General features: G+C 39.6%; 1 protein-coding gene across 2 annotated transcripts in view; it reads right to left on the bottom strand.

The window, feature by feature from the left end:
• Positions 1 to 17,018, bottom strand: part of thsd7ba (thrombospondin, type I, domain containing 7Ba) — a 156,908-nt gene extending 139,890 nt beyond the window's left edge. For both annotated transcript variants that reach the window (XM_046054354.1, XM_046054353.1), the window contains exons 1-2: positions 16,815 to 17,018; positions 12,675 to 12,851 (exon numbers count right to left, since the gene is read on the bottom strand). In XM_046054354.1, the coding sequence (XP_045910310.1) occupies positions 12,675 to 12,834 (160 nt within the window). In that variant the 5' untranslated portion in view covers positions 12,835 to 12,851; positions 16,815 to 17,018. The remainder of the gene's footprint in view (positions 1 to 12,674; positions 12,852 to 16,814) is intronic.
• Positions 17,019 to 18,476: the final 1,458 nt, after the last annotated feature.

Consider the following 18,476-nt stretch of genomic DNA (forward strand, 5'->3'; position numbering starts at 1 on the left):
CTGTCAATGTAGGAGTTTTATGACTTCCTGTACAATTTAAAAAAATCTGTGTGAAAGAAAGAAGTCTCAAGTAATCTTGTGTATGATGTTAATTTTAGTTAAACAATGTGTTACTAAACTCTATGTTCTGAAATGGCCCCAGGAATTCATGGTCAATCTCTGGGGGTAACTAGAACAGGTTGGTCCCAACATTCAAGAATATATAAAATATTTTGGATGCATTATGAACACAGGCAACTTTTTTTTCAAGTGAAGGAATCATAAATCTGTAGTTCCTACATGAGTGGACATTGTATTGCAAGAATTGCATTGTTAGTTAACATTTTACTGACAAGTTCAAGATCAAGATTTAGCAGTTTGCCAGATGTTACATTTTGCCATTATGTTGATTAAAAAAAACAATCCAGGCGGCATTATGTTTAATTTGCAATCGCCAATTATTAGTACATAATATTTCTGGGATATAAGATTGGCACAGGGCTACTCAGCCAGTCATCCAGTTAACTCCATGCCTCTGCTTCTTGGAACAAATCCCAGATCTCACATATATGCATGCTTTTCAACTCTAACTTTTCTTAGTTGTGTGACATATGTTATAATTCAAAATGTATATTTTGCATTGGCTACCACATTAATACTGGATAACTCCATGGCAATGCCTTCCTCACAGCCTCTCTCCTCTCACTTCCACTCTTCCCTTGTAAAACCCTCTGTTCTGGCTAGTCTGTTTCAGCACAGCGGTTGATCAAAGGGTAAAATAAAACAAGCACGCTTGAAAGACAGTGCTCTGCAATCAGAAAATGACTCATCTGGGAATTCTTCTCAGGTAAGAATAAAATCTATTTAGTTTCACCTCGCTGTTTCTCCAGTGTGTTCCCCACTGGGTCAAATACACAGTAAACAGAGTAGACTATTTTAACAGGTCTCTGTAGAGGCTGCTGTTCAAACACAGAGAACGTTATTAACATTTCCCTTTTTCTCTTCCTTGGGTAGTGGATGGGTAAGGAGTTACCATCCTCCGTTATTCTGAGATATTTTCGGTGAAGTGAAACACACAGCCCAGGAAACAAATATCACAACATTAATTATCAAACAAAGGAGGATGTAGTGATAGAAACTGAGTGGAACTTGCAAGAAGAAATGAGAAATCTTATCAGTTGGTAACCTATTTACTTCCAGCTCTGTCTGCAATAGGGGGTATAAGCACTTGTGCTGACAAAGACAGAGCACTCCAGCATGGAGAGCAGCTTGTCAAAGAAACTGCACCATGAAGAAGATGAACACAAAGGAGTTTTTTTAAAGCCATTTTTAGCATTTAGGTTTTAGCTGGCCCTGTATATCCCACAGCTTCTCCCTGGACTCATACTGACTCAGTCTGGCTGAGACCTTCAGGCTTACAGCTTTACCAAAGAGGAGTTCATCTCATTAAAACTATTGTAATCACTATAGGTGTGTTATGTTTTGAAAAGCAGCTATAGCCTTTTTTTATTAACTGGAATTACAATGAAGCGTCCTCACTAGAGAGCATTTATAGAGCATATTAAGAACCATGACAAAAATGAGGAACAGAATAATAGAGTAATAATGCTATGTGACACTGAGGTTTAATTTATTTTGTAGTGTGCAGCAGAGGATGTCAGATGCTTTGTCCGTTCACTTCATGCAGTGCCAAATTATTTTTACGGTCTCTTTATGTGCCTGACCTTCACACAGACAAGCATAACACACAAAGTACAAGGTCATTCACATCATCCGTAAAAACTCAATACCAACTCCTAGTACGGCATCAAAGAACAGGACATGCTCCTGCCCGGCTCTCCTCGCTGCTGATTAACTGAAATCTTTGCACTTGGGCCAGTTTGCAGCAGTGGAACAGGAGAGCCTCCTGTCAGCAGGTTGACCTCATTTGCATTAAAAAAAAGCTGAAGCTGTTGACTAATCAAATTTCAGTATTGTGCCTTATCTGGTGCGACTGTATTCCTAAAAATCATTCTAAATATCTAATTTGGTTGAGTTTTTATTTCAGCTACACTTATCCGCAAAATATACTGATATAGCAGGGTTCAATTTGTGCAGTCAACTATACTACAGAGACTCTCTGACTTATGTGACAGGATGGTTGATGCTTCACACACAGCTAGACACTGTACAGCATCTGAACTTTTGAAATTTTCAATAGCCATCATACCATCTAAATTAATTTGAGAGCGATGTATTAAGGAAACTATTCTGCACACATGAGGCTTTATCAAACACAAATGAGAAGCTCAATGGATGTCTTTCATATATTTCAATATTAGTATTAATTGAAGCTGCAGGAGCCATTCAGTAATGAGATGACCTTCTATCTTTGATTGCCATCATTTGCGCAATGGTACTTCAGGCTGGATATATCCAGTAGCTACTGGAAGTCCTTATAATTACTTCTGTCCCCAGTTACAAACTAGTCATGGCTGTGTGTCTTTCCCTATTCCTCCTTCAAGCCTCTAATAGAAAAATTAAACTGTGGGAGATTTGACCAGAAGTGGAACGTTTTGTGTTAAGGGTGACGTGAAAGCCCTGCGCTGCTTGAAAGGGATGTTTAAGAGGAGAGCCGCTCTGAAAGCTAACTCTTCTCTGAGAATATTCTCATGGGATTAAGGATCTGATGGCTACGAAACTCCTGCCTTGTGGCACTCATGAGACTGGCCGCCAGCTTTCATGACAACCTCAGTCAGCTGCCTGCCAGTCAGAAGGAGGGACACAAGTTCAAAATGATATCTCAATTGCATTATCAATGTAAAGGGCTTTTGAAGAGATGTCAAAAAAAAATTTTTAACATTGCTTTGACAACTTGTTTATCGTTACAATTATGACGCTTTCAATGCTGATCAAATTTAAATTAAACAAAGCAGAGCATTCGTTTGTCAGTCACTTTAGGGTTTTCTGTCAGTGGTATGCCCAGGGCGCAGTTGCAGTGTGGATGTGTTTGGGTTTTTACAAAGCTTGAGATATAGAATGTTTGATTGGAGCAAAATTTTTCAGCCTCAGATCAATAGTCAACTTTAATTTTATTCACCTTGATCCTAATCAGGCTGACTCGGTGTACTCGATTTAGCCTTCCCAAGGGAGATATGCATGGAGGCAGATAACAAACCCCATTTCTTTATTTCAAATTTTAATGAGACAGCAGTTGTGCACATTTGCAGGAATTTGCAGAATTATAATACCAAACTGCATAATTGATACTATAGGAATTGTACAAGGGAAACATCTTGAAAGCTTTACAGTGTTTACAAAAAGTAGGGGGAAAACACTTAAATCAAATGTGTGTCACAACAAATGGTTGTGTGAGAGGACATAGAAGCTCGGTTGGATGAAAGTGTTCTCTGAAACCTCCACAGAATGTGTTCAAATTTAAGTTGTTGGTTTTGGACACTGTCGTGATTTAGAAAAAAACCCAGGTGACTCTTTGATGTACATGTGAATGGCTAGCTAGCTCGCAAACAAGATAGCTTTACTAGTGAGAGAACTGAAATGTTTCCCCTTGCTTCCAGTATTTGTTGTAAGCTAGCCTAAACATAATAATATAAAATCAAATTATATACTAATACACTGTATTAAGCAAACAGCCTCTGTTTTTATCTATTGCAAAATTGTTTGGATGGGATTTTTGCACATTTATCTCATCACTCATTTTTTTACAACATTGAAATGTCTATTGTTACTGTGACATTTATCATTTCCTCACTTTCTAAAAGTTTAATTTTCAGATTTGTATCTGATCTACAAAATTCATCACCACTACCTTTACAACAATAATATTCTTACCCCTAAGTTAGCGAGAGGGAATTGTGTGATGTTGATGTGTGGTTGCAGTCAATAAAACAATCACTGACTGACGTGTTGCAGAAGTTTTTGGAGCATATAAAGCAGTGCAGCAGGAGCACTTCTCTGCTCTGTGTGAATCACACGCTTATTTACCTTTACACTACCTCGCGATACACTATGCAGCAGAAGAAATCACATTTTGACAGGGATACACAACTGTTGTCAAACTGCTGAGAACATGAGAGCCCACAGGACAAATCACCTGACAGCAGTTATTGTTGTGATAATATTAAAATACATATGTGAATTTTGAGAATATATTTCCACAAAGTTAACTAACGTGCCATCTCCAACACATTTTGTAACTTTCTATCAGAGTCATTCTATAAAAAACAAAACAATATCAGACTGAAGGATGAATGACTGAATGTAAACTCTGTTATACAGTGTCAACGTCAGCAAAAAGGTTGGTGCAATTCCAGCTGGATCTGAGAAATTACTGCAGGCTAGAGGTGATTTCTAGCAATGATTATTAGTCCGCAAACCACAACACTTTATAATTTAAGAGTTTAGCTAAAGGCAAGATTACTCACTAGAGAATTAATATTCTATAAAATCCATTTGATGTGTTATTTGTCTGAGCAATGGGGGTCGTTGAAGGGAAAATAAACTTTTGAGGCTCGCTGTAACACTGTCATTAATTAAATCATTAAATAATTAACTACTTGAAAGAACCATTTCTGATTTAGTGAGCAAACACGCAAACCTCAATAAACATGAACCTTAGATTTCCCCACGTTCATTACCGCACATTCATTACCGTAACTACGAACTGCAACAAAAGCTAGCACACACAGTAACACACACAACACAGAAGAAAGAAAGAAACCGTATAGCAGAGTGCAGGCAAGTGGACTAGTTAAGTTTGAGATGTACAGAGATAATTACAGATGAAACTGATTTGTTCAAGGTGATTGTTAGTTGAAAACAGCAGATTGGTAAGAAATGCTGTGTGACGCTAACACGGAGGAGAGTAGTCCATTTTATCAGTAAAAAGACTACAGCATCAGGAGTCATTGAAATAGAGGTTGCTACTTGCACATTCCCTGGGTTTAGTTGTCAGGATATATGGCTTTATGGGGGATGAAGCCTGCTGGAACAGCTAGATGAAGGAGGAGGATCTGTGCACTGTAAAGCATCATACAGGAAGTAAGTAGAATAAACTAATCTTTTGTAATTAACATAAATATGTTCGTTTCATTCATTTAAAGTTGATTCAACTTAAAGGGGCTATATGTAAGTTTTTGACTTTAATAAATCAAATTTTCATTGCCTTATTGTTAGTGCGCTCAAAACTCACTTAGAAATGAAGCACACGCCTGTTTTCTCCGTTGCTTGCATCAGCCACTATTCTGCTTTTAATGTGAGGTCTCCGGGTCGCGCTCCCGAGCTTCTCTCAGACTACAGCGACAAAACGGCAGCTAACGACATGCAGACGACTAACGCCATAAAACAACCGGCTCCCAGCAAAACACAGGCTCCACGTAAACAATAAAGGTTTATGTGCTGAAGCCCATCAGACCAAACAGGTTCAGATGATGTCCAGTAAGAACAAAGTGAGCATTAGCAAAGCTGGAGAAACACACAGAAAGTCACGTTAGCTCGCAGGCTAACACCGAGCAGTTGCTAATGTTGTCCGGTGCAAAGTTATATCGCTTTCGCATTACTTCACCAACTAATGCAACCCATGTTACTTTTCCTCTGTACCACTGTTACGTCAAAGTGTCAAAGCCTGCAAGAAATGATGTAATGGTAAAAAGCAAATGTGGAGCGATTTGCTTAACGTTACTATCCTATTGTAATGCAGCCACGAGCAGCCAGCTAATGCTACATTAGCCCCGACCTGCTACTGTTTGCTTCATAACGTTCAGTTTAGATTTATTGCCTTTTACCGATACACAGCTTCTCCACCTCTCAGTCGCTGTAACTAACATGACCCACATAATATACAACCCAGAGGAAGAGCCATCCACTAACACAACAGTAAATTTACCTACTGCGGTCTATGTTATAAAGTCTGACACATTCTCGTTATAATATTCAGTCCAGCTCACTAACCGTTTCATTATCATCCAGTACATGTAGCTGTGCTGAAATTGTTGAGCCTCCGGTGACAGATTCACAGTTAGTAAAGACAGTTACTGAAAGCAGCAGGCGAGCTAACGCTGTAGCACGTTGGCTAAATGCAGTGTAACTTTATCATGTAACCAGCATGGATTAGTTCAACATCAAGCTGATAAAAATATTACTGTAATGCTGCAGTGGGAGTTTAACTGAGTTTCCACCATGTTGTGTGAAGCTGGCTCCCTACCTGTCTATAGCCGCTCTTACTTTGCCTTTTTTCGGGAGTAACGTTACTGTGCCAATATGCCGGTGTCTCGCTGCGCTGAATGAAAGTTACTGCGCCGGTGTCGATCTGCCTCTGAGATGGGAACGTTGAAGTAACAGAGCCTGAACATGTCTGAGTGAAAAGCCACAGCCTGCATGAATTCCTGCATTTATTGCAGGATTTCTGTATGAAAGTGGTTGTGTTTCGGTTCAAGCGAGCACGCGTACAAGCACACGCCTGGTAGCAATTTTAAAACCGCACCGCTAGTGGCTGCTGGAAACGACATAATGCCCCTTTAAAATACTGTAACTTGAAATTCTGAGTTGAATGAAAGTACTACAGATAGCCCACTCAACTCAAGAAAAAAAATTTAAATTAAGTTTGTTAAGAAACATGTTACAGCTACAGCTCTGCTACAGAGCAGAGGGGTTTTGTAGTTTGAAGAAACCATATACATTGGGAAATTGTTATACATCTTTAAAGTTCAATTAACTGACCTTTTAAGTCAGAAATGTTTTTACAGTGGTTTACAGCCTTGACTTTGATGGAGAACTCTCAATCAGTTTAACAAGCAAACACAGAGAGTGTGCTTCTCAGGTATGCCTCTTAGCCAGATGGGATGTCCCATCACTGGGATTAGAGCAGATGTTAAGGGCCTTATGACGTTGTCTGTCCATTAGCCTTGCCTATGTTGTGCTCAAGGCTGCAGATGGTCCACGATTTCAAATTGTTTCTTAATACTGTCAAAATTCTTTAGTAGTAAAGTAAAAAATAAAATAAATTATTTTCTTATTAATTTACTATTTGCAATAGTTATACAACTCAATCACGTTTGCAAAATAGTTCTTTGTATTTGTTGCTAGGGAAACTGAAAAGAAGGTTCAGAACCTTTCTTTGAATGAGTCATGTTCATGAATTGTCCTGGTTTAACTGGCCAGCTATGTTTGATACAAACATTGTTTTTATGTTATATAAGTTGATTCGTTCAGGGGAATGCGATGACACTTAGTCAGACAGCTGACCAAGACAGCAGTTTGAGCTGCTTGATTATAGGTTGATTCAAGCGCTAAATTATCTTGAGAAAGCTGATCCAGACTTAGGCAGTTAAGAATGAAAACGCAGTTTACACTCAGGTTTGTCAATACATGCTCCACCAAGACTGTCGACCAAATCGCAGTTTTATTTTCCACATCCTCATTACAGTGTGGGACTGGCATTTTCAGATCATGTTTGAAGAGCATTTTTGAAAAGCATGTTTTTGAGGCGTGACAAATGCCTGCATGGTGTGAATGGAAGGCCAACATAGAGAAGAAAAGATGTGTTTGGCTTATACTTTGCACATGGCCTTGATAGGACATTTCCGTGACAAAGCTCAGTATAGGAAAAGTATTGCAAGAGCGAGATAAAACAACACTCATAGTTGCATCAAGATCCTTTCAATCCAATATCCACCCAAAACAGAAATGTAAATAAATAAGTCTTAATAAGTGAGTGTTCAGTTGAACCATAGGTTTTTTGTAACTTTCAGACTCATGCACACAGTAAAGAAAAACTGTATGCTCGTATTAGGGTTTGGCAATGAAAGAAACCAATTCAATTCAGCTCGACGTGAGTAATCAGATTGTGGCAGTGCATGTAAACATATTCTCTGATTATTTACTATTCAACTCATTTGTCATTTGCAGTTGATCAGGTCTTTGAAAGGTCTCTATATCTATAGCATCTATGGCCACATAAGACCTAAGTTTATAATTTAGTAGGGGTCTGACACAAGATGAAATTATGACATTATTATTAAATTATGACATTATGATAAAAAGCTGTCTTGCGAGACTCACTTAATTGAAATTTTTCACATCCTGTCAAGCCACACATTCATTTTTTCACGCAGTGAAATACAAATGTATAACTGACAACATAGACTCACTGAGTGAATCAACTCCACTCTGTTCACGCAGAAACGGCGTACGCCCTGATAGTAATCAACTGAGCCGCACCGCTTCGCTGTTTGTCCAGACAGCTGTGACGAATGGTAACGTAGCTGGAAGAGTTTTGCAACATAAACATCTAGAAAGTGAGGTGCAAACTTGCTCTGTTTGAGACTCTGAGCGCTTTATGAGCTGCCGAAGTTAATGTGTGTGGATTTGCGGTGAGATTTATGCTTGATCACAAGTGTTTCACTTTCGGTATCACATGCAACATGCAGTCCCAAACTGCGTCGGTCAAACGTTCTGAAGGGGATAACGTTACTACGAGTGGTAGTGTAGCTGATAGAGCTAGAGTGGTCACGTAGCTGGTAGACTTCTTATTAAATGATGATGTTAGTCTGATAATATTATGACTTTTTTCTGGACATGTCAGAGAACACAGATACAAGGGAGAGATTTTGAATGTGCAGAAAGTATTGAACATGAGCAAAAAACCTGCTGAAACTATTAAACTATTGAAGTCAGGAGTTTCTAACTGAAATAAAATTAAATAATTTATCATTGAGGTGAAAAGGAGCTACAATCACATTTAAAGACACAAAGAAGAGGGAAGCCTAAATCATGACTAAGCAGGGATGGTATTACAGGAGAAAAGTTCATCTACAGGGGAAACAGATCTGAAAGCAGCACAGAATGACTGAGAGCTGCACTTCATTATATTTTAGTGGAGTTAGGCTATAGAGTTTGAATTGTCGCCTGCCACTTGAATTTTGGTTGAAAGAACCTGTTGGATCTGGGGACCCCTTGATTGCTCCTCCAGCACCTCCATCAGGACAAGCTTTGGATCATTGTATAAAATAATTCTATCAGCCACAAGTTACAATATTGGCTGTGACAATAACAGCTGATAGGGCAGTGCATTTACCTTTGTTGTAAGAGGAACCCAGTATGAGGGAAACTATAGATATTGTTCAATTGCAACAGCTTTTCCAGTGATGCTAACTGGCTAAAAATGCATTTGTCTAATGTGATTTTGTCTCCTTTGTCACCATAAAGTGAAAAAACCCTTTCTAAATTATTCAGTGCCATTTGGTTAAATGTGAAATCCTGACAGACCCGATCCTAGCACTCTGCCTCCTTTGAGCTTATTTTTCAGAAACAACAGAAGCTCACAGCAGCATTGATGTTTGATTTCAGCTTTGATGGTGCAACAGTGTGGTGAAATTGCAAATAAATACACTCTGAGACCTTGAAATGAAATGTAAATGTTGCCTGACTGTATCACTGCACATATGGGTTTATTCTTTCTTACAGCCACCAGGCACTGGGAAAGACCAGTTCCCTGGGGCTTCAGCCCCGTATGCTCTTTGAATAATCCAGAAGGAGCTGAGATCCCACTCATTAAGGAAATCCTTTATTGATTTCTCAATCTTTTGAAAAGCATCACCCCTCAGCTGATTCTTACAGCTAATATAGATGTAGTTGGATACATTTTGCAATACCCCAGAGAACCCTAGCAGGATTTATCAAAACAGCGACACATATAATTTTATGTTTATAACCAAAACAGGAGATCAACAGGAGTCACTAAACAAATACAAATGCCTTTTCTTAATCTGTGCTCACTGCAGTCTTGATACTGTACACAGTCTCCAATGTATTGTTAAAATGATGTTGGAATATCACATTTTTCTCCTCAGAGATAAAGATACCTCACTTTCCCAAATTAGTTGGATTCCCTTGTCAAAAAAAGGAAAATAAAAAACTTAAATAAATATGTTTTGTTTTTTTTTACAGAAAAGAAGCTTTGATGTACAATACAGCCCCGTCTGGGATGAGCACTTGTATCTAAGAATAAAGCAGCTCTTTTCCTGTTTGTTAAACTAGGCCATATAAAACGCAAATAACTTCTGATAGGTTAATCCCAGCATTTTAAAGACTTTTTACAGAAGAATAAATTACGCTCATTTCAAAGATGACAAATGAAAACCTGGGAGAGAAGATCTTACTTCTTCAGGAGACTAAAGCTGACACTGGATGAGCACAGTGTCGCTCTGTCGTGTTTAAATGCAGATGCTTGTGAATGTCAAAATAAATCCAATTGTAACGCTCTGTTTTAGAGGATATAGCATTCTGAAACTAACAGGACTGTATATGATCTCTTGGATTTCAAAAACAACATTTAAGTGGCACAAGCAACAGTGTGCACATTTTTAATTGCCTGCGATTATATTCTGAAATCAGTTTCTTTAATGCATAAACTAGTGATATGAAATCTCTACCAGGGCAACAATACTAATGTAATGAAAAATACAATACCAAACAATACAAACACACACATACAGAGAAATGCAAATCACGCTGGGCTGTGCCAGTTGACAGCGCTGATGTGTTGTGAGGGTATTTGCAGAGGGAAACCTCTATCATCATATGTGATATTCCCTATAGCATTTTTCTTACACAAAATTTGGTACCAGATATTTGTGGCAGATAACTGATTCTTCTCTTGCGCCTTACAAGCTCAAATGGTGGTTTTGAACTCTTATTACCATCTCAGTGTCTATTCTGACAAACTGCTCTTCAGTGTGCTGTGAGTTAATGTGTACCTCGCAGTTACAACGAGTATGGCTGTTTAAAAGGGATCGTCTTTCAAACGTCACTTTAAGAGTTAAATGGTAGTCTCATTAGCGGCAGTATTTCAATGCTCAATTCTGCTCTCCAAGACACTGTTGAAGGTCAAGCTTAAATGGCTCCAGCTCTCTGTTTGAGCCAGCGACTCTCAGCTTAGCCACAGCTCTGGGAACTGGCTCACACAAAAGATTTACCCCACAATGCTGCTGGCCTAGATAGACACACCAAACATACAATAGGATAGATGTGCATAATTTAGAGCACATCTTTCCTACATTGACAAGGCTAAAATTAAAAGTGAGCTTGTGGGCCAAATTATGTATTCAAATAAATCACGTCCATGGTAGACATGGGGACGTTAAATCAATATTTGCCAATATGAACGTAATACTCAGATTTCTGACATAAAGCCTGGAGCTGATGCAGAGATACTGAATATGAGACAGATGTGTGGCCCAGAAGAATGTTTACCCATTAAAACCAGACTATTCCAAATACATCCTCGCACACGTGTTTTATTGTACAACTGACTATTCTTCAACTAAAATTTCTGTTGTCATATTTCACTTCAAAGCATTGTGATAACGCTTGTTACAGTCCCTCGGTTTTTGCTGGAGTCAAAGTGACATCAGGGGGATATATTCAGGGGAGAAGCATGTTACGTTTGAGATTTCCTTTCTTATTTTTAAAGTGGTTTTCATTTCCAGTTAAGCAACAACTCATAAGCCATCTTAGCCCTGCAAGGATGTCAAATCCTCACACTTGGTGTCCCGGTTAAAACCCTTTTGAACATACGCTCTTTCAAGTGAAATTAATCAATCTCTTTATCACTTGGGCAGTGTCATTACCCAACCACAGAGTGAGAAATGAAAGTGCTAATCGCACAGCAAGTGGGGCTTTTGTGTGGGAAGGCCAAGTTTTCCTCCTCAAGCTGCTTTGGAAATGCATTTTCAATTGAATTTGTTAAGCGAGTGAAGGATGAATCGGGAGATTGCCTCACATTCCCTTTATAAGGGAGTGACGTGTGACAGAAGCTTTCCAAACAGCTGTCTAAAGGTGGTTCACTGATTATGTATATAATATTGCATGGATGCATAATAAGGTATTTGTGACAGAAAAAACTTTTAGAAATCCATCCATTTAGACTCAACATTCACAGAGCAACATATGTACTGTATACAGCATGCTGTTCATTGAAGCCATGTCAATCAGACTGGGACCATAAATCCTCAGCAGAACACGCGAGGACATTATTATTACTGTGCACCAATGTCTCATTAACCACTGCACGTTACCACAGCATACACATCATTATGGTAACAATCATAGCCCTACTTGTCACCATGGAGCTGTGGATGGATAGTCGGTCAGACAGAAGGGATGATGCTAACCGCCCAGGCGAAAGCAAAGGACCCTCTGCCTTGATGATGTCCAATAGCAGATCGAGGTTTGTGCTCCCTAACATTATGTATCAGAAAGAGGACCTTCCCCACAGAACTGGTTGCATAGATAATGAATCTAGTCGTACAGTATTTTTCTCCTGTAATGAGAAGCAGTGACTGTCTGACATATGTGCGTGTGTGTGTGTGAGTTTGTGTGCTCATGCATGCAACATTTCCAATTGTATGAACCTTTACAGGTTAACAGATGGATGTCTTGTTAAATCCTTACACTTGAATGGATTAAGAGTCATTGTAAATTAATACATTCCATAGAATACCAGTGAAGCGACCCCAGCAAATAATGAGAAGGTGAGATGCAGTTGCATATCTCATTGTGTGGAATTGTGAGTTACTTCATCCAATGATTTTGCTCCAGAGATGAACAAGATTTGACCTGGATGATTGTATGTGAAGACTCAAAAAGGGGTGTTCATTAACAAATTTATAGCAAAGAAGAATAATTAAACATTTTACCTGCTTTCCATGAGAAATGATGGTCCTTAGGAAACAGAATGTCTGACGGGACAGAAAAGGCAAAGAGAGACAAAAGGAGGAAGAGGCTGAGGTAGCTCCCAGCTCGCCGTGTCCAGGCAATGACCCCAAAGTCATCTTTTAGAGTCATAGTCCAGCTCATTGCTTCCTCTCTTACTCCTGTGGGAAGAACGTGGAATTAATCAGTAACTCACTCTGAACCAGAGGAAGAGATTGTGTGTAGCTCTTTTAAAATGGGGAAAGTGCAGAAGGTGTCAGCCACTCTGAGACTGCTGTGTAGGAAATGTCCCACTGAAACCTCCAGCCCAGAAACATGACATTCAGTGTCACCTTCCAAAGTGCATAACACTCTCTCACATGTGAATCATAGTCTTCTTTTTTTGGTAAATCCAACATGCCATGTGTGCTTCTCCTCCCACATAGACCAGACATAATTTGTCAGATAGTCTTGAACATCTCAGCCTCCCAAGGCAGAAGTGGAAACATGTACTGAAGGAAGGGCAGACTTTAAGCTTGGAGTAATACAGGGTATTAGTACATTTTTATTGCAGCTCATTTATTGCCATATCCTGCTATTGTTATTCATGTCCTGTGAGTGTTGGGGATTAGTCCTGGATTCACTAGGCCTCTAATTGTGTTGCACCAACAGCAAAATTAATGAATATGGAATTGAATCTGTAACACCTGATGCTTTGAGAGACTGATGTTACGGTGTACATGATAGTGATTCATTTTCCAAAATCACATTTTGCTGCACTGTAAGTCTTGGGTATTGTGAGATTTGTTATTATTGGCTTATCATCCCACAGAGCGCTCCCTGCTGTTTTTTTGTCATTCTGCAATCACGGAACTCAACCTAAAACCTTTTGGATTCACAGCAAAACTTATAATTGCAACACATAATTTGGCATAAAATGTAATACAATTGCACAAATTATGCAACATACAGAGTTGATGCATAAGAAAAAACGGAATTGAACAAGTTAAGATTATGCAAACTGAGAGATACTGACACAAGTTGGTGTCAGCGATACACACATCATCACATGGAGACTTTTTGAGATTTAGATTTTCAAGTTGTAACTATTCTATACTATTGTTTGTATTTTACACCAAAAAGCAATGTTAATATATTAAATATGTAAGCAAGATTTACCTACTGAGCTTAATCATAAAGTTCATCATGGCAAGATATAATTTCATTTTTCTTGTTACAGATCACCACAACACAGTGGGTTTACATTTTGTTGTGATGTCTAAGTATCATAGAGATTGTCTGACGGTAGATTAAATGCTGAGTGGCAGCAGGCATTTGAGATTTAAGATTATTTACACATGGTGTGTCTGTGAAAACGCTGGGTGCCAGAACATTTTTGCTTGATTTCATTTTTGGGAAATTAGATTTTGACTTTGCTGCTTTAGCTGTGTTTTGGTGGGGGTAAAATGTGTTTAATGAGAAAGAATTGCAGGGTGGAGATGGCTTAGTGCCCAGAAGTGAGCTGCCAGATGCCTAGTTTTTGATGGACTGTCCAATTTCCCTCAGGGTTTGATGAGTTGTTCTATAGTCAACAGTGTTTTGGTCTCTTTGTGTCAGAGGGTTTTAACTTGCACAAATTCAGGGTTTGACATTTCAGAGTCAAACAACTCTTGTTTGTATCTGTCAATACCAAACCCGCAGCACGGGTTTCACACACACACTACACAGGCAAATGTGTAGCATATCATTTTCAATCTGTCAACCCAAAAGACAGTGATAATAGTTCTCTCTGCTATAAAGAAGCCACTTTGAATAGAATGTATGCAGTACTTTTTTTTTAATTAAAGCTTTGTCTCACATTTTTTTGACGGCCAGAGAACTTATTCTACTTGGATGAATGAGCAGAATAGTCTGGCGCTTACGCAGCCATATGCCAATTAGACACCTCTGGTTGCTGATTACTAGCCAACGTCTCCGGCTGCACTGCTCATACCTGACTGCACCCAGATTACATCCACCCTCTAGCCAGTCTAATTTGCCTATTCATGGGACAAGCAGTGATCTCCATAGGCTGAGAGAACATGTCACAACTGATTGGAAAACATGGACAAAAACAAACAATGAAAACAAGCATGACCCCAAGGCATGCTGGTACTGTTTTGTAAGCTCAAGCTTGGACTCATCCAGTCTGTGCATGTTAGGAAAGGAGCAATACATATATAGCTATCCTGAAAATCTTTAAAAAAGAAAAAGGAAAAGAAAAAAAATGAAAAGCTTTTAAACTGCTAAATATCTGGGTCAAAGGAATCATGCCAGGCTCTCAGTGGTCACAGAAAACCTGGCAAACAGCAGCGTGGCTCAGATGCTGCTGTGCATCCTATTAGATACTCCATGATCTGATGGAATGCAATCTGCTTCTCTGTCTCTTGTGGTCCTTGTTTGGGGCTCACTCGCTGGATTCAGAGAGTGAGGACCCTGCAGCTACCGTAAGGGAGCAGACGGGCAACACTCCACAGCCTCTTCTTTCACAGGTGGCCACAATAATTAATGTTTGATTAGATCCTTCCAAATGAATGGCAAAAGCTAATTTGGTATGCCAAGGCTCTGAACAATCACCGTGTGATCCTCCAGCCTCTCTTTAAATAAGCCAAACAGCCAGTTCAGTCTGGAGTGGAAACAAAGGCATTTGATCCCAGTACGTTTACCAGAGATGCCACCCTCTTCTCTGGATTTCCACACAATTATGAAGCCGACCAGCTAATTCTCTCTTCACTTCTCTGCTAAAATGCCTGCTCATATCCCTGTGCTGTGTGTAGTACGTCCAGTATATTCAGGTTAACACAACTGTATTTTCTTCGCGTGCTGATGCGTGACATTTTTTGTGATTAGCTTTGGCAATATAAAAACAGAAATCCATCCTCACCAAAACAGGCTGAGGCTGATTTTTGCAGATGTTTTCTTTGGCAGGAATGACCATGGCAGCATTGAAACAATCAGAAATGCAATGCACAACACAGGGTTGTTTTTCCTTTGATCACAGGCTTGTGGGTGCAGTTGCATTCATCTGTCACTATATGGACTGATATTTGAGAACACTGCCATCCATTTTATTCCTGAAATAGCCTGACACAGTGTACAGTCAGAACTGTAACAAAGACGACTTCCCAATTTTGTTCTCTGAACAGATGATGACAGCTTTGAAAAACTATATTCGTTTGCCATTTCCAAAAATGTTTAGCCTCTTCAGACTTTTCATCATGACAACAAATGGGCACTGCTGATTGAAAAGGAGTTGAAACAAAACATATGGGGACAGATCAGCCCAGTATCCCAGGAAAAGACATCCATAATGGACGAATCCCCACCTCACCAATGACATCCAATGCCAACAATCATTATTCATTCATTCAATCATTATCATAAGGTTGAGGTGGTGGATGGAGTGTAGCAAGCTGGCCTTTCATACAGGAAAATGGAGTTCTTATCCCATAATAGACCTGTAATTAGCGTTGACCTTTTATCAGCTGTAACCACAGTCTTTCCCTGACCTTGACATGGTGTTTTACCTGTCTAACCCCAACTTCACCTTAGTCTGCGATCTTTCCCTAACATTAACTCTGTGTTTTTGTAATTTTGTTTCTACTTCCTGTCAAACTCTCAGTGGATTCTTGAAGATTATTTTGCTAGTCCATAAACCTTTTTCTACCAAGAAGAAGTAACATAAGAAAACATTACTAACGGAGACAGAATGTTCCTGACTGCAAGATGCTTCTGATTAACATTATTGCAACAGGTCAAACGGCTAAATCTATTATTATCATTATTATTTAAAAGAGACATTTTTTAAGGAAACTGTTTTACTATTCAGCGGGCTACATTTTGTGATTCTGCATATGCATGCAGGTCACAAATAAGACTTGGCATTATAACAGTAGGCTAATTAGTCCATTTGTTCATCTTTCACAATATACAGTAGTTAGTTTTTCCAACTACTCATCTTTCAACGAAACTGAAACTGGTTGGGACACATACAACAAAGCAATATACCTGCGCCCTCGAATAAAACCCAGAAATAACAATTTTTCCTCAAAATCAACCCAAACTGTAGGAACATGTAAATATAAAATTGCAAGATTGCGCTGTACCTGAGCAAGATGACTACCAGTCATCCCTTTGGGTGATCTGGTTGGTGCAGTGGCAGATGCTTTTTACTTGTCCTTCCACAGAATACAGGAGTGGGGGCAGACGAGACTTCCAAAGACGCTAAGTCTGACAGGGATGGTAAATCAGCTGCACCAGGCCTTCCGCCTGAAGCATCATGTGGTGGCTTAATCCTGTGTGAATCAATGTGTAGAGGGCTGGGACTGTGTCACACCTCCAGCAGCACTGAGTGGTATTAACTCCCTGGCACTGGCTCTGTCAAGTACCCACCCACTGATGTTCCTACCGGGGTTGGCACAAGAGTCAGCCTAGGCCACAGGGTCTGAGGTAGAGGAAGACAAAAAGAAAGGAGAAAAACACTGACATAAACATCTGATACCACAGCAGAGCAAAATTTGACACTTCACTCAAGATTGTATTTCTTTCCCACGATGTATTGTTGAAAGCTATCAGGTGTAAAAAAGCTACTAACAGCAAAAAGGAATGAATGACAGTGTGTAGATGCAGAGAGGATAAAAATGCATGACCTGGGCAGCGGCCTTTTATTTTATACATTATCACTACACACTCGTCCTGAGATATGACTTTCCTGTGATTTAGTATCTATTTATTAGTTCTGTCTTATTCATTCTACTACTCATCTTAGCAGAAATATCTCAGAGAAAGTTTCTGGGCATATAAAAAAGGATTGTTGTTTTCCAAATTTAGACTTGCTGCAATTATAGAAGGGAGGGGCAACATCACTTATGTATTGGATTGGCACAGGGTTGGTTGTTGTTTGTGAATTCTACAAAAAACTGCAAGGCTTACAGTGATGATTTGTCATTGCCTGTGTCACATTCTGATATCAAAGACAAGAGTGCAGTCCAAGAGTTGTGGCTTGGGTTTTTGCTCTCCCATGACATTCACTGATTACATGTCAACCATGCAGCCAAGCCGGTTCTGAGAGCTCTTCCAGAGGAAACTCTGATTCTATTAACACCTCCTGCCCTTGTCTCCCATCCACCCCCAACCCCTTCCTCTCTGGCCCCACCTCTAAGCTCTGCACCCTTATTGACCTTCCTGGCCACGCTCCTGAAAACCCAAGATCCCAGTGACCAAGACCGTATTTCTTAAGGCTTTTAAGTGCTTTGCCTTGCCTTTCCATTGTGGCTCAAATGAATGTGTCTCTGTTGCTACACTTCTCCTCCTCTGGCTGGCTACTAACTAAATAAAAGTCAGCAAATAGGATGGAAGAAAGGTGCTCCTGGTGGATGGAGCAAAATCACTTGGGAACATGCAGTTTCAGGTAGGGACAAACAATTCATTTAATCCTTTATCAATCTCAACTTTAGACTTCTATTACAGTCAAAGTGTGTGTGCTACCTCTACCTGTTTTCTCACCTCTGTATTTCTGCATCTAGGTGATAGTGCAGTAATTGCTGTTGTGTACTTACACAAACATAGACAATTGTCTCAGAAATAAGAATAAATAGTTAGAACAGAGGATTTCTAGTGATGGCCAGTCAATCATGTCATTCCAAACTTCGATCTCTTAACTTTTCATCTAGCACCATGTAGTGAACACCGGGATGTTTCCCACATTTCATAGGCATTTCACATTTCACTGAGGGCCGGGGGGGGGGGGGGGGGGGGGGGGGGGGAAC

This window comes from Micropterus dolomieu, linkage group LG07, assembly GCF_021292245.1.
Source record: "Micropterus dolomieu isolate WLL.071019.BEF.003 ecotype Adirondacks linkage group LG07, ASM2129224v1, whole genome shotgun sequence".
Classification (NCBI taxonomy): Eukaryota; Metazoa; Chordata; class Actinopteri; order Centrarchiformes; family Centrarchidae; genus Micropterus; species Micropterus dolomieu.